Genomic DNA, 16,984 nt, shown 5'->3' on the forward strand with positions numbered 1-16,984 from the left:
TGGGCTTCACCAGGGCATGGGTTTGGTTTTGTTCTGTTCTGTTGCCATTGTAGAGAAGGGCCTTGCACTTAGTAGGCACTTAGTAATTTGAGAAACAAATGAACTCCTTTATCTTGTGATTTCTTTGCAGGCTAATGATCCTGGTTGTATTTGACTCAAGTTATTTAAAATTCCATTTTGTTTTTCTCTAAACCTTTGATTTGGGAGGTAGAGAAAATGAAATTGTTTTCTGACTTAGCAGTGGGTGAGGAAAATTGCAGTGAGTAGACTTTATGATAATCCATATATATCTTTAGATCTGCACTAAAGTTTCTGTTTCCCATCTCCAAAAATTGATTGAAAGTTCTTAGCTGCTGCAGTCTTCTCCCCTGTCTCAGTCTTGGTTTTATGGTTTATAAAATTCTTATCATTTTAATGATAATACTTGAAAAGAAACTATTAATTGCTTAATGACTAAAGTCAGGGGAGTGGGCACAGTGATATCTATACATAGCAAAGAAAAACACAAATTATCCGTAAGTTTCTTTAACTGTTATCAGAAGGCCAGTCAGCACAGCCTTTTTAACACTGCCTGAAAAGCTTGAGATTAGAAGTCACTGGCAAGTGCTTCTTACTGTTCCAGAATCCATAGGCGTCTCACCCATGGGGTGGAGCTAGAGAGCTGCCTTCTCAATGGGCTCCCTCTCATCATCCTGGTGCCTCACAGCCCCAGCCAGCTGGGGAGCAGTGTGCTGTTCCTGTAGCTATGTTCCAGTGTGGCTTGTTCCTGTAGCTATGGAGAGCAAACCCTAGACCTTACACTTCCTAGATAAGTTCTCTATTGCTGAGCCATACAGACCTTTCCTCCATTATCTTATACAAACAAGATTCTTGCTAAATTGCCAGGCTGGCCTTGAACCTGCTTGCTTCTACCTCTGTAGCTGGGATTATAAGTAGGTCCCACCACATCTTGCTCTGTTTAAATTGTATTTGTTTGTTCATTTAAGCCAGGGTCTTGTATAAAAAAAAAAAAAACCTGGCCTCCACCCTTAAAAACATTACTTACAGCTGGGCAGTGGTGGCCCACATTTTTAATCCCAGCACTTGGGAGGGAGAGGCAGGCGGATCTCTGTGAATTCAAGGCCAGCCTGGTCCACAAAGTGAGTTCCAAGACAGCCAGAGCTGTTACACTAAGAAACTCTGTTTCGAAACCCTGCCCACCCACAAAAAAAAAAAAAAAAAAAAAAAAAAAAAAAAAAAAAAAAAAGACAAAAACAAAAAAAAACCCAAACCATTACTTACTTTTACATGTATGAGTGTTTTGCTTGCACCTGTGGACATCTGTTCACTACATACATGCAGTGCCAGAGGAGGCCAGAAGAGGGTATCAGATCCCCAGGAACTGGAGTTACAGACAGCTCTGAGCCGCCACGTGTGTGCTAGGAGTCTATGTGGGTCCTCTGGAAGAGCAGCCAGTGTTCTTGACTGCTGAACCATCTCTCCAGCCACAACCTCCAGCTTTTGATGTTCTGCCTTGGCTTCCTGAGTACTGAGGTTAAGGTGTACACAACCATGCCCAGCACTGAATGTTTTTAAGATACTGAGGTCAGTGGAGGAAAGCAGGAAAATAGTATGAAAGGGGTTATAAGAATATGATAGCCTGAAGCAAAGGCACTCTAAGGAAGGAAGTTTTGAATTGATATGAACATGGAGCCAAGATTATCAGGTGCTTTGTGCTCCTTTTTGAAAACATTATATGTGTGTGAGTGTTTTGCCTGTGTGTTTGTGTACCATGTTCATGCCAGATGCCCTCAGAATCAAAAGAAGACATCAGATCTCCTAGAACTGGAGTTATGGATGGTTATGAAGCCCCATGTGAGTGCTGGGAACCGAACCTGGGTCTCCTACAGAGCAATAAGTACTCTTGCCAGTGAGCCAGCCCTCTTGCCTTTTCTACATAACTGCTTCATTATAACTTTATAGTTTTTCCTTAATGTCTACACAGGATCTGTTCTCCGAGGTACAGGAGAGGTGCCACCTACCCTCCGTGGCTGCTCACTGTCTGGGAGTCCCTCCCTTGTCTTCACTGGCCTCCTAAGCTCGTTATTATATATACAGTGTGTTTGTAGGTTTCCCTAGCCTGCTTTGCTCTCATAATTGTTCCCCCTTTGGTTTTTTTCACAGGCCACTTGGAGACTGCTGTGGCCTGCTGGGCAAAGCAATGCTTTCGGAGCTGTTTCTTCCGAGCTAACACTTGGTGGGCTCTATGGAGATGATAATCTCTATTTTGTGTGTGTGGCGCTTTCAGATTCTTTTTTCTAATCTAAACAGTACTTTAGACTCTCAGCTTATTTATATATCACACAAAATACTATTTTTTTAAGTTGATTTTTTTGTTTGGTTGGGTTTGGGTTTGGGGTTAGGATTTTTCTGTCCAACAGTTCTGTGTGTCCTGGAACTCACTTTGTAGAACAGACTGGCCTCCAACTCACAGAGATCCGCCTGCCTCTGCCTCCCAAGTTTTGGGATTAAGTTGTGCGTCACCACCGCCCAGCTAAAATTGATTCTTATTAGGACAGAAGTCTTGCAGAGATTATTGTGGTAGTTGAAGATGGCATGTTTAGTCATATCATTCTTTTGTTCTTTTTTTTTTTTTTTTTTTTTGGTTTTTCGAGACAGGGTTTCTCTGTGTAGCTTTGCGCCTTTCCTGGAACTCACTTGGTAGCCCAGGCTGGCCTCGAACTCACAGAGATCCACCTGCCTCTGCCTCCCGAGTGCTGGGATTAAAGGCGTGCGCCACCACCGCCCGACTCATTCTTTTGTTCTTAAAGGATTGTTAAAATGGTTTTTATAAAATCAGTACACACTTAGGTTGGTATTTCAGACCAAAAGAAAGAGGCAATTGCCCATAATTTTAACATGTAGAGATTATCTCTGTCATTCAGAGGTCTGTGGCACAGAATAATTTTTAAACTATTTTGACCTTTAGTTTGACATACTGTCTGTCTCAAAGAACCACATGTGTCTAAGTACAGTCCCACTGAACTTGAAAGTTGTGTCTCACGGGCCTGAAGCACAGTAGTGACATGGGCCAGGAATCTCTCCAGGTTAATTGGTACTTTAGACCATAAGAATACTGTGATGGGGAGAGAAAGAAATGTGTGGAGTTGGAGGAGGGTTCCTTCAGACCTTGTACCCTGGAGGCTAAAGAGAGAGTGCTCTTTCACTGGGGGATGGAAGGGAAACTAGGAAAAGATGAGAATGGAATTAAGTGCTAGGTGCTTCTGGGGGGAAAGGAAGATAAACAGCAACACAGTCTCTGAATTTTGTCTTTAGGATTTCATTTCCTATAAAGGGTTCAATGAGCACATGTTCCTCCTCAGTGTTAGTGTGTGTGTATTTAACCTGCATGGCTATGGTGTTCTGTCACTAGAGGCTAGACATTCCAAGGAAATAGCCTATGTCTTATTCATCAGTTGAGATACTATCACATGTCATTGTGTCATAAGAGGACTGACTTTGAAGTCAGTGTACTATGTCTACTGTGCTGAGACATTATTGCACTGTCTTAACAAAGTTGACTCTGCACTCATTGTTCCCTGACTACTGCATAATAGTCAGGTGACTTTTATTTAGCAAGCTTTGTAATCACTTTCATTGTCTAGGGTATTTGTCATGCATAATGATAACAGAATCTTCTTCAGAGAGGAATAGTATTGAACAAAGTGTAAGTGCTATGTAGTGTTTTAGGGAGGTAAGCTGGATGCAATAATGGTAATTTTAACACTGTTTGACATTTAATATATATTTGAACATGAAAATTCAACAACTTATGACTAATAAAATGATCCTTTTGAATCCTACAGGCATATGCAGAATATAATCAGAGGTAGCTACAAACTAGAAATAGACTGAGTTGAGTACATGTAGCCCCGTTTTATCAAACACATTGGTAGACTGTCATCCAAGTCTTATGTGACCTTATTCTCTCTTCATCAGTTTACCTTCTAGACTTTAACTGTCATAGTAGGTACACAATTGTTGAATCAGCAAATATTTGAACATTTACTTTGTTGCTTAAAACACTGTGTAATAGAAATGGGCCTAGGAACAGATGATAGAACTTCTACTTATCCCAAAAGAATGGTTACTCTTGTGGGAGAGGCCAGTAATTGCAAATGTTAAAAGATACAGCGCAAGGCCCTGGGTTCGGTCCTCAGCTCCGGAAGAAAAAACAAACAAAAAGATACAAATAAGGGGTCAGAGTATAGCAGAGGCACTTAGAGGAGAAGGGTGGACAGGCAGCCTACTGGTAGCATTGAAACAAGGGGGGCTCCAAAAGAGGAGAGGGGGCTGAATGAAGTGCTAATGGTGGGTGGAGCTAGGGCTTTATAACCATGATGAGGAATTTAATTTTATTAATCACAGATGAGAAGTCATGGAATGCTTTTATTTAACCCAGTTTGTTTTGAGATAAGAAACACTAGTTTCTTGCCCCCAAATACTGATACCCCCGAGTCACTTGACAGAAAGAGTTCTACTTTTAAGAATTCACCTTTGGCACTGGAAAGGTGGCTTAGAGGTTAAGGGCACTGGCTGCTCTCCCAGAGGTCCTGAGCTCAGTTCCGAGCAACCACATGGTGGCTCACAACCATCTATAATGAGATCTGGTGCCCTCTTCTAGCGTGCAGGCATACATGCAGGCAGAACACTGTATGCATAATAAATAAATAAATCTTTAAAAAAAAAAAATCCCCCTTGACTGTGGTGATGACTCAGGACACAGTGTTTGCTGTGTAAGCGTGAGGACCAGTATTAAGATCCCCAGAGCCCTTGTGAGTCAGACACAGGAGGGTAGTTCAGATCATCAGGTACGATTGGAATAAAAGTTTGGTGGCCTGTGCATATAGACGGGGAAGAACAGTCTGAGTAAAGACAGACCTTGAGGCTAGAGTGCACAAGCCTATTTGAGGAATTCTGTAGAGGCTTCAGAGAGGGACTGGATGTGTCAGCTTTCTAGAAATGAGTTTCTCCTGAGCTTCAAGAAGTTCATAAGTCAAAGTAAATCAGTAGTTAGGGGTGGAACTTCCAGTCCACAATTATTCTACAGATGCAGTCTCTAAATACCTACACTCATGTCTTAACTTGAAATCTTAACAAAGTAATGCAGTTTAAGTTCACTTCATCGTACAGCTGAACAAACAGGTGTCTTGTAAGTAAATCAGTGGAATTGGATTACATGCGTATAGACCCAGCATTTAAAAAACAAACAAACAAAACAAAACAAAAAAAGCCCCCAAACTAAAAATTCTACCATTCTAGAATGGGGATGTAGTTCAGCGGTAAAGTATGTGCCTGGTATGCCCAGAGTACTGTTTTTCATCTCCATAATTCAGAGAGGGAAGAGTGGATTCGATCATTTCCACTTACAGATTGCCGGATTATAAGGCTAAAGTCTGTTTTATGGAAAAGATGCTAAGGACACTTGTTGATAAGACAAACAGTGAGAGGGTTAAGATTAGGTTTAGTAAAGGGGAAAACTGCCTTTTGTTTGTTTTTGTTTTCTAAGACTGGGTTTCTCTGTGTAGCCCTGGCTATCTTGGAACTCACTCTATAGACTAGGCTGTCCTCGAACTCAGAGATCTGCCTGTTTCTGTCTCCCAGGTCTTGGGATTAAAGATGGCTGGGCATATAGCTCATTGGTAGAGCATTTACCTAATATGCATAATCAGGTTTTATCATGTTCCCTGTTCTTTCTAGCTCAGTAGTACCAAATCTTCTAAATGTTTTTATTTGGTGATAAGTATTTTCTGTTTTCATACAGTGAAATTTTCTATTTGCTTCTTAATTCTTAAGTCTTGAATTATCGTCACTGGCCATAGTAGAAAATCAGCAGAGCTGTGTCTATCAACTGTGTTCTGTGCATTGAAATGCCTTGTTTCAAATGTCCATGCTCTTTATAAAGAACCATGCTCTGTAATCTGCTCAAAGTGATCCTGGGGCTACTCTAGCCATCATGTCCCACAGCTCATCTTTTCTTAATGTTCTGAATTTTGTGTCATGATTATAGTGGCCTTTTGTACTTTGTAAAACTTTTATATGCTTTCTCCATTTATCACTGCTTTCTATTGGAATCCTATTCTGCAAATTGCCATTCGTTGTTTCTAGGTTAGTTTGCTGGGAGGTTGGAGCTGAAATAAAATTACTAGAGAGTGTTCAGAAACATGGGTCTGAAGCAAAACATTATTCTTTCTACTAATAGCACACACACACACACACACACACACACACACACACACACAGGAAAGTGGCACATGTTCATATAACTAAAAATCAGAAGGACTCTTGAAATTCAGCATACCTTTTCTCTCCCCAGACCGAACTGTTCTCCCACTTTACTTTCTTGGAGCTAGGGTCTCTCTACAAAGCCCAGCTGGCTGCCACCTCAAGATCCTCTTGCTTCCATCTTTGGAATGCTGGGGTTACAGGTCTGTGCCACCATGCCTGACTACCCTCTTTCCTTAAAAGGACATGTAACAACCTCTTTAACTTCAGTTCTATTTCCATTTGAAGTAGAGAATTCAAGAGCCTAGCATGTAATAGACATTTAAAGCTGCTAAATGAAAACAAAAAATTGTACTCAAATAAGCTTATTAGTAAAACCCTTTGTGTGTTCTGGAAATTGGTTTTTATACACAGCAAGCCTGTGATAAGTTTCTGACTTATCTATTATAATATCATGTTTAATATATATGTGAACTCAAATGTAAGTAGTATTGTAATGAGTAAATTGGACTTGATTGTATATATGCGTATGTGCATCTTCCCCCTCCACCCCTCATGTGCATGCATGCTTAGGTGCACATGCACATTTGCCCGTACATATGAAGGCCAGAGTTCAGCCTCAGATATTTTTCCTCAGGAGCCATCCACCTGGTTTGTTGAGACAGGATCTCTCATTGACCTTCCTCAGTTGGCTGAATATGCTAGGTTTGCTGGCCAGCAAGCCCCAGGGATCACCTGTTTCTGTCTCCCTGGTAATGGGATTACACGTGTGTACCACCATAGCTGCTTTTTAAAATTGTAGGTTCTGAAGGGTTGAACTAAGGTCCTTGTGCTTGCAAGGCAAGCACTTTATTAACTGAGCTATCAATTTGGCTTTATAATTAAAAATAATTGATAAAGGAGCTAGAAAGATGGCTCAGTGGTTAAGAACACTGCTTTCTATTATAGAGGACCTGGGTTTGATTCCCAGCACTCACATGGCAGCTCACAACTATCTGTAACTCCAGTCCCAGGTGATCTGACACCCTCTGGCTTCTGAAAGTAAGCACTCTATATACATGCAGGCAAAACACCTACATAATTAAAATATGACTGATAAAAAGAACATCTAAGGTCATGATCCTGAAATACCAATATGATTTATTTGGGGCTTGAGTGAAATATGACTTATTGGAATTTGGGTCTTTCAGAAGCCTTGCCACTAATGAGGCTCTTTTCATATTGGATGTGAGTGAGTGTTGGTAAAAGAATAAGTAACATCAAGCTATCATGTTACCAGCAGCCAGTTTTCAAGAAATGAGTTTTATGCAGAGATTATCTGACAAAAGTCGGGGGTTTCTGGCATGCTGCTTACAAATAATGATAGGAGCTAAGATAACCATGGGTAGAGGAAAAATTTCAAGTCTGGGTTACAGAGAGCAATCAAATGCCTGCTCACTGGATGTCATTTCTATTTCTGTATGAATCTTAGGAAGATAGAGCGAGCTTGCTTTTGTACACTGATAGGAAAAACTGCACTGTACATTGTGGACTGAATTTATCAACTATCCAGGCCAGTATTTTATTGAATATGTTCCATTCAACAAGCTTGTAGAATGCTCCTTTGTGTTACCTTACTTATACTGGGCATCTTTTCCTTCCTTCCTTCCCTGACAGCTGCTAAAACACAGATGTGTTGGAATTAGTCCAATAGCCACAATCAGAGGAGTTTTGGGTTTTTCTCAAGACATAGGATGACTATCGTTTCCCTTTAAAAAAAAAAAAAAAAGTTAACCTTTTTTGCTGCAGAAGTAAACGTGTTCTTTTTTCCAGTTAATGTTTCATTTTTCATAAACAAAGATAGAGAAGCTGCAAGGAATGCACCAGTCTTTTATACTAGTTATTTGTAAATCCTTTGCTTTCCGGCAATCCCCCCGCCCAAATATTGGACTTTCCCTCCACTTGACTTATTCCATCTGCCCATCTATCACACAGTGTTATTCCAAGTTCCTTTTAGCATGGGGCTTGGCTCCGTTGAGTACTGTGCATATGCTGGAAGCCTGTGGGAATGAGGAAGTAGCTAGAAGACCCAGCTGAATGCTGAGTGCAGGGAAGAGCCAGGGTTTGCCCTTTGTGCTGCTTCCAAGATGCTGGGAAAGCCAGAGCTGCTAGGATTCTGATGGTTTCAGATCCTGGGTCCGTTATTAAATGCCAACCTATCTATCATCCAGATAACCAGTCCCTTTTCTCTCTACTCTCTTTCCCCATTTCTTTCAGGGTTTTTCTTAGGTTATCTTGAATCCACCACCTCCAGCTCTATTTCTACCAAGATGACAGGTTGCAAATTATAAATGCTCTGTCTTTCTTTGATTTTTAATCAAAATCAAAGGGAAGGTCTTGTGTGGCCGAGGTTGACCTTGAACTCACTATGTAGCTGAAGCCGGCCTTGAACTCGATCCTTCTGTCTCTGTCTCTACCACTCAGGATCAGGGATTACAAGACTGCTAAGTTCTATCTTATTTGAAGATTTTGGCCTGAAAGTTTTGTAAATGACATCACTATCACTTTTTTTCAGTGTTCAGTGGGCATCTGACTGACTTTGCTATGCTCTGTTAGCCTTGAAGGATTTCTCAGTGACTTAGCAGTCATTGGAATTTTGAGGACACTGCCACAGGTAATGCCACTGTTTACTTGTGTCAGAAAAGTGTTTCTACTTCAACTATATGTAGCTCCTGTATTCTTCATGGCTACAAGACCTGACTAGGGCAGCAAGGAAATCAAGAAAAGACAGACACACAGAAAGAAAAGCTGGGGTTGGCTGATCTAGGGTCTCTAATGGAGAAGCCAAAGCCAGCTCCTCACCCCAAGCTCAGTGTGTTTTCTATTATATAGCTAAACAGGGGAGAAGAGTTATTCATACAGCTGAACAAGGAGGCATGTTTAGTTAATCTCAGTAGGAGCCATCTCTGTAGGAGAGAAAGAAGTCTTCAGGCCTTAAATATCTGAAGGTGGAAAGCTATAATGGACATTTTCTGCAAATGCTATTAACTTTGACAGTTAGACCAGAGGAAGGCTTTGCCATTGAGCCTCACCTGGGCAAGGCTTTTCTACTCCTATTGGGGTCCCTGACAGACCCTTGGCATGACTGTACCCATGTCAACAACATACATTCACTCAGGACTTAGCTCACTCCTTACACATAGCAAATTCTACTGAAATAGAAGCTGAAATAATCTCATAGAGAGAAATTCATGTGTGAACTAACTAGTTGATACCTGTTAGGAATGCTGTACCAGATTTCCATACTTACCTTTGAGGCTTTTTAGCAGCACTGCATACTGTTTAGGATAAATGATAAAAGGGATTGCCCCCCCAAACAATGCTCTAGAATGAATAAGATATGATTTTTGTAACATATGCACTGGGGTATACATTTGGGAGATATCTCATATGAGACATCCTTGACTGAGGGCAAAATACTAGTCCATTGGAAAACAAGATGAGTGGATGACCAGCTGTGATAAGGGCATACAGAATTACTTTTCATTCAGCTTCTCAGTAATAGAACCTACAACATTCCAGTCAGAGCCCGTTGTGCATGTTTAATTTTCTTAAACTATAGCCGCTGAAATGAGCTTGCAGAAAGGTTCTGTAAAGAAAGCATCAGAAATTAACCAGTGGTCTGGATGAGAACACAGCAAAGCTGATGATGCATTTTCCCAGAGAAATGGCAGAATTAGTCTAGAGTTCTGTTGGTGATCATCAGCAGTAAGAGGTGTGTAAAAAATAGTTCTTCCACACACTGCATAAACCAGGCTGGCCTCAAACTCTTCATGAGCCTCCTGTCTTTGCTTCCTGAGTGCTGAGATTCAAAGTGCATGCCACCATGGCCAGAAAAGTTCTAGTTTTACTTAAGGTATGATTGGTTCCCAAGACTTCCCTTAAGAATGATTGAGAGCTTTACACTTCGGCTTTAATATCAAGTAGGTACAAGAACAGAGTTACCTCATGACAACCACACAGCTTCAGACGGCTGCTGAGGATTCTATACTACAAGCTGCATGTCACATATACAGTTTATATTTTCACTGAACAAGGGTTAGGTAAGGAGGATCTGACCTGTTTGGTTCTTTTAGCCATGAGAGCAGGGCTGTTTGTAATGCTACTCCCAGGAGGATGTCTACTGAAGCACAGTTTCAGCTCCTGTGGGCTGTCAAAAAGCTTAGGATCCAACATTGGAAAGCACGTGTAACTAAAATAAAAAGCAAAAACAGAAAAAAAAAATAGTTCTTCCAACTTCCAAACTGAGCAGGCTGCATGAGTGCATGCCTCCACCATGACTAATTATGACATGCCCATTGAGCTCTACACAGAGTTATTTTAAGTAAATCTGCTTGCTACAATCTTAGCACTTAAAAAATTAGTTTCGGACTTTAAGACTGAGAAACTAGTAGTTGGAGAACATTTTAGTTGGTAGTAGTGTTACTGAGAGCATGGTGGGCGTTGCAAGGCAGAATGGCTATGGTTTGAATTCTGGGACTAAGTACCAACCTTTTGTGTCACAGGTTTCTCATCCATAAAGTAGGCTGATGATGCAGGCTGAGACTCCTTTAAATGAAATATTTGAGACCAGAAATAGTTTGAGTTTTTTGTTTGTTTTTAATGTTTTTTATCACATAATGAGGTATCTTAGAGATGAGACACAAGTCTAAAACACAGTATTAATTTATTCTTTATATACATATAGCCTGATAGTGTTGTGTACAGTTTTCTTAGTGTACCTGCATTTTTGCTATAACATAATGTCAAGTGTGAAATTTTGTATTTGATGGCATCTTATCAGCGGATTAGACTTTAGAACATTTTGGATTTGGGATTTTCAGGTAAGAGATATTCAATCTGTAAAACCTAATAATAAGGTTGTAGGAATTAAGTGAGCTAATATTTATAGATTTTTCATGGCCTGTGATAAGTAGTGATATTTTTTAAATTTGGTTTTATTGTTTGTTTTTCAAGACAGGGTTTCTCTGTGCAGCTCTGCTTGCCTCTGGCTCTTGAATTCTATGCCAGCACTGCCCAGCAATTTTTAATTTTGCTTTTTGTTTTATTTTAGGTTTTTTTTGGGGGGGGGGATTTTACATAGCTTGCACTTTAATTCTTTGGTTCTTTGCTATTTCTTTTTTTTTTTTTAATTACACTCATGATATTCATTACTTACACTCATGATATTAATCACATTTGTGGTATTCATAGATTACATTCCCAGTATTCATTCAATTGCATATAATTTTAAATGTCGAATGTCATTTCTTGAAGGAGGTAGGAGGTTAAATACAGGCTTACAGCACAATGGGAGGACCCCGGAGGGCAGAAGTTTGCTACTGATGTTTTACAATCTTGCATCTAAGCTGTTAACGCCCATTATTCAGGATACACAGACAAGGAACTTCCCTTAAGCATTCAGGAGGGTGGAACCTGGCAGGGAATTAGCATTGGGAGGATATCAAGGTCAAGGTCCCCAAGCAAGGCAACAGTTACCCAAAACAGGGGCCAGGGCCCTGCAGGTCCCCCTTTTATTAAAAAATGAGCTTCTGACTTGGGTTGCGTGGGACGTCAGCACGTCACCTTACCCGTCATGGAGACACCTGCCCAGGCCATACAGGTGCTCTGTCTTAGGTTGGTGAGTGCCCCCCAGGCATTACCCGTGTTTTAGGGTTTTTGAGACAAGGTTTCTCTGTGTAGCCCTAACTGTCCTGGAACTCACTCTGTAGACCAGGCTGGCCTCAAACTCTGCTTACCTCGTCCTCTCCACTACTGGGTTTAAAGGTATGCACCACTACCACCACCACCACCTGGCCTTTTTTTGTTGTTGTTAATTTTTAAACAAAACTGGGTTAGTATTTGAATTGAACACTAAGTTCTAAATATTCCAGGCTTCAAAATTTACATTAAGTTCCATTTACTTTACATTTCTCGGTGCTCAATGATTAGGTTTAATTTGGGTTTTTTTTGTTTTTTTTGGGGGGGTGGGGTGGGGAGGGGGTTCAAGACAGGGTTTTTCTGTGTACCCCTAGCTGTCTTGGAACTTGCTTTGTAGACCAGGCTGCCTGGTCTCAGAGATCTGCCTGACTCTGCCTCCCAAGTGCTGAGATTAAAGGTGTGTGCCACTGCGCTGGCTGGGTTTAATTTGTTTAAGTGATGGGTTTACAGAACCGTGTTTATGAGGGCGAGAGGACATAAATATGCTTGCCTTCCCTTAGTGTTACTTTAAATCATATCCCCAAACTGAGAGATTGTGGTATGTATGAAAGAAAAAACTACTTTTTTTTATCACTGGTTCTCCATAAAACATAAATGTTAGAAAATGACTTCTATAAGTTAGAACTTGATGAAAATATTTTAGTGATGATCAAGTCCTGACTGTCAGTAAATAGAAAGCTTTTTAGCCTCTAAGAAGTGAAACACACACTTAAGGAAGTCTGTCAGTGTGTTCTTTGATGTTGCTCATAGATGCCGCAGTAGAGAGAGAAGCTCACCCAAATGCTAAGCCTTCATCTTCCGAAGGGGCAGAAGGGTTCAGCCTTCTTAAAAAAGACTGACACCCAGCTAGCTCACTCCAGTTACTTTATGCAAACATACACAAGGTTAATAGGGGCTGGGAAAGGCTCCAGCTATCAATGTCATCTTGCTCTTGCTGCCTGTTAGAGCAGAGAACCCACAGAAATCTCAGTCTCTTTTGACTATGGCAAGACATAATCAAAAGGAAGAATCCAGGTCTGCCAGGAGTGTCTTAGGACCAGGTCGGTGTAGCTGCAAGCTCTCATGTAGCAGCACCAAATGCAGAGTCTCCAGAAAGACAACAGTTCTTCAAGATTTAAACAGTCTGAAAATAATTTCTCAGCCTCTACTGATTAACCCAAACGTAACAAAGGCTTTCTGAAACATCCTGCTCAAAGCCAGACATAAAGGCTTTACTTTACATACCACTACAGTGGTGTACTTACTGAGCGCCCAGCATTCACATGGTGTCTAGGAAAGTTAACTTTGACTTTATTTAGCTGTTTCCTACTTGAAATAATAGAAGAAGCCCCCAGAGATATTCTGTTCTTAGAAAACATGTACTTTTGTTTAAGGCTGACTTTATTTTATTTTTAAGAATTTACAGTATCCTTTTAACAGTCATAGCAGATATTTAAGTGAAGGCAAGATTTCCAGCTTTGGTGATTGACCTATTTTCCCAGGGCCTTGCTTTCTTGTGATCAGAATCAAAGATTTTACCAGAAAGGTGATCTATGTCCTAACTTTTGTGGCTTTTCTGTTCCCTAGTTCCCTGATGACTATAATATCAAAGAAATGTCATTATGTGAAATGGAATATGGGATAAGGAGCTAAGCCTTCTGTTTACAAGAGAAAACTCTACACATGGCTTTAATAAATAATGAGCTTTCTAATAGTAAAGTCCTGATAGTAACAGTGGGGCATAGTAACATATCCAGAACTCTATTATCTTCTACATTGTCAGTGAGATGCTCAGCAGGTACAGGCACTTGCTGCCAAATCTGACAATCCGAGTTTGATCCCTGGGACACCACAGATGGTAGAGAAGAAACCAGACCCTAAAAGCTATCCTCTGATCTCCACACACATCCCGAGACACACCAACATATGCATACTCACATACAACTAAAAAAAGAAAATAAAAAAAGCCAAGCGGTGGTGTCGCACACCTTTAATTCTAGCACTTGGAAGGCAGAGGTAGGTGGATCTCTGTGAGAACCAGGCCAGCCTGGTCTACGAGTTTCAGGACAGATAGGGGTATTACACAGAGAAACCCTGTTTCAAAAAAAACAAAACAAAAGTTGCTAATATCAGTCTTTAAATGTCACCAGTATACTAAAGTTTTAAGCAATTAAAATCCGTTGTAGTTCTTTGGTCTGTAGTAACTCTTGTACTGGGTATCCCAGCAACTGATGTTCATTGTCTTTCACATCTCTTTGCTTAATACCTCTACCACTTACCACGGTGACTTGAGTAAAATCCCCTCCGTGTTTAGTGAGAGAGACGTGTCTTCAGCCTGTGGGGACAGTTAACAACAAAGAATGTCTAACAGTGAACAAGTGGTGTTGCTCATTGTATTGCCAAGTGTAGGTGGATAATTAAGCGCCGTTAGCACACTGATCTGTGGGTTGTTTGATGTCCTCAGTGATTCCCAAGTTGTCTTATGTCAGTTCCACAGAGTGATGGCCAATGACTCGCCTGAGTTGTCATAGCTGGGTTTTGGTGGGAGTTGGGAGCAAGGGATTCTCAGGAACAGAAGCAGTATGCCAATATGGAGCACTGATACAATGAAAGTTGTAATTTCAAGACTACTTGTCTTAGACTAATTTCATTCCTTAACCTTGGTTGCTCATTAATTAATGGATTTCTGTTAAGCAGAGGACACCCTATACTACCTTAATGGGTATATGACTTATGAAATGCTTAATGTATGTGCTGTTGTAAATGGTGTGCTTTACGGATCTAATCATGGTACATGATGTTTAATCTATTTTAGAAACTGGATGGCTTCTACAGGGAGCCAGGCCTCTGATATAGACAAGATTTTGGAATACTTCAATGATGGCGAACCCCCCACCAAAAAGCCCAGGTAAACAAGAGAAAGGGAATCAGAGGAACAGAACAATTACCTTTAGTGGGAGATACTTACCCTGAATTATAGGTGTTTTCACTGATTAATATGGCCTTCATTTAAAAGACTAAATTATTTTTACTTTGGATTTAATTTTTTATTAAGGTAATATATGTACATACTTTTAAAATTTGTTACTTTAAAGCTCATAATATGCTACTCATCAGAGATTAATTTTCTATTTTTTCTAATCTTGACATCTGTTTTGTTTTTGATGTGAGACAGGGTCTTGCTACAAAGCCCAAGCTGGTCTAGAACTCTTTTTTTTTTTTTTTTTTTTTTTTGGTTTTTTGAGACAGAGTTTCTCTGTGTAGCTTTGCGCCTTTCCTGGAACTCACTCTGTAGCCCAGGCTGGTCTGGAACTCATAGAGATCCGCCTGGCTCTGCCTCCCCAGTCCTGGGATTAAAGGCGTGCGCCACCACCGCCCAGCCAGTCTAGAAGTTTTGCCTCAGCCTCCCAGATGCTGAGATTGCAGGTATGCAGCTGACAGCACACACTTTAAATGCTATGTTGTGCTGCGTGCTCTCTAGTAACAGAAGATAAGGATTCCACTTGCTTTCCTGCATCCTCCCTCTGTGTTGGTGCCCCACAGGTTTCACCCTTATCTCCCATATGTTTATCTGTATTTGATCAACGAGTTCTCAAGATTTACATTATTATGTCTTTATACATGGTATTCATAAACTGGGCATGATGCTTTTAATTCCAGCACTCGGGAGACAGAAGCAGAGGCAGGCAGATCTCTGTGAGTTCAAGGCCATCCTGGTCTACATAGCAAGTTCCAGGACAGCCAGAGCTGTGTGGTGAGGACCTGTCTTGAAAAACCAAACAACCCATAAATAGTATTAAGTAAAGTGTTATGATTTTATTTCCTTTTGTGCATTTTTTTAACCTCCATATCACTGAAGAGCGTCTTGGGTTTTTTTATTTTCTGTGTTCCTTTCCTCTTCAGATGCTGACAGGAGAATTAATCTGTCATATGCTGAAAAATGTTGGAAACTTTAAAGTTTAATTGATTCCATGGATTCTTACCTCTGGACTCAACCCTGGGACAGTCAGCTCCTTAGTCTCCTGCATTTTATTTGTGCTCCATTTTGCTGAAGTACACTCTCAGGTGCCTTCCTTAGTAAGAATACATAGGGAAGAATTGTAGAGATACTGAAATGGCTTTGTCATGTCCTTACATTTACTTAATGGTATGGCTGAGAATAGAATTTTAGCTAGGAAATACTGCTTTCTTAAAATTTTGACAGTGCCACTCATTTCTCTGGTAACAGAGAAAAGTATTCTTACCAAGATAGACAGTCTGTGGTGAAGAGCAGTTGTTTTAGAAATGAATTTAAAAGAGGAAGTGGTGTTATGGTCACAATTTCAGAGATTTTGGCTTATGGTCTCTTGGCTCCATTTCTCTTAAGAGTATTGTGAAGTGGATTGTCATTCAAGGATGTGTAGAACAGAGTTGCCCATCTTTTGCCTGCTGGAATCAGAGAGCCAGGGAAGAAGGGTCCAGAAACAGGATACCGTTCTTTCAGGTCTCTTGTCTAGTGAGTGCCTGCCTCCAAGTCGGCCCTGTGACTCAGTCTCTACCAGTGTCAGTAATGCCTTCACATTGCAAACCCATCAGTGGATTAACCCAGTGATAAGTTACCTTCCAAAAACCCCAGCTCTGAACACTGACTACTGCCTTGGAAACCAAACCTTTGGTGCTTGAACCTTGCCAGGGGGTGTTCCAGACCCAAATCAAAACACTAGTTTTTGTATTGTGTGATCTCTTCTGTCTTTGCTCACTAAAATCTTACAAAAATCACATTATCTCAGTAACACAAAAAAATTGTACAATACCATATCGTGTGAAACTAAATACTATGATGCCTTCAAGCTGCTTCCTGATAACTTCATTTTGAAGTAATTATCCTGTGTTAAGCTGATATTAAACTCTCATTAAACATTTGTCTTTTGTTCAGATGTCAATCCTTCTGTCATTAGTGTGTTCATGTTTTCTCTCCACCTCTTACCCCCACCCCATCTCTCACTATTTTATAACAAGGTCT

At 40.6% G+C, this 16,984-nt stretch overlaps 1 protein-coding gene across 7 annotated transcripts in view; it reads left to right on the forward strand.

The window, feature by feature from the left end:
• The window catches only part of Fam118b (family with sequence similarity 118 member B), a 49,248-nt gene that overhangs the window by 9,986 nt on the left and 22,278 nt on the right, over positions 1-16,984 (forward strand). For 5 of the 7 annotated variants that reach the window (XM_028879055.2, XM_037207635.1, XM_037207634.1 and 2 more), the window contains exon 2: positions 14,798-14,890. In XM_028879055.2, the coding sequence (XP_028734888.1) occupies positions 14,805-14,890 (86 nt within the window). In that variant the 5' untranslated portion in view covers positions 14,798-14,804. Of the gene's footprint in view, positions 1-2,163; positions 2,237-8,615; positions 8,918-14,797; positions 14,891-16,984 lie in introns of those variants that run through there. The other 2 variants (XM_037207633.1, XM_028879056.2) reach the window with 2 other exon arrangements.

This window comes from Peromyscus leucopus, chromosome 7, assembly GCF_004664715.2.
Source record: "Peromyscus leucopus breed LL Stock chromosome 7, UCI_PerLeu_2.1, whole genome shotgun sequence".
Taxonomy (NCBI): Eukaryota; Metazoa; Chordata; class Mammalia; order Rodentia; family Cricetidae; genus Peromyscus; species Peromyscus leucopus.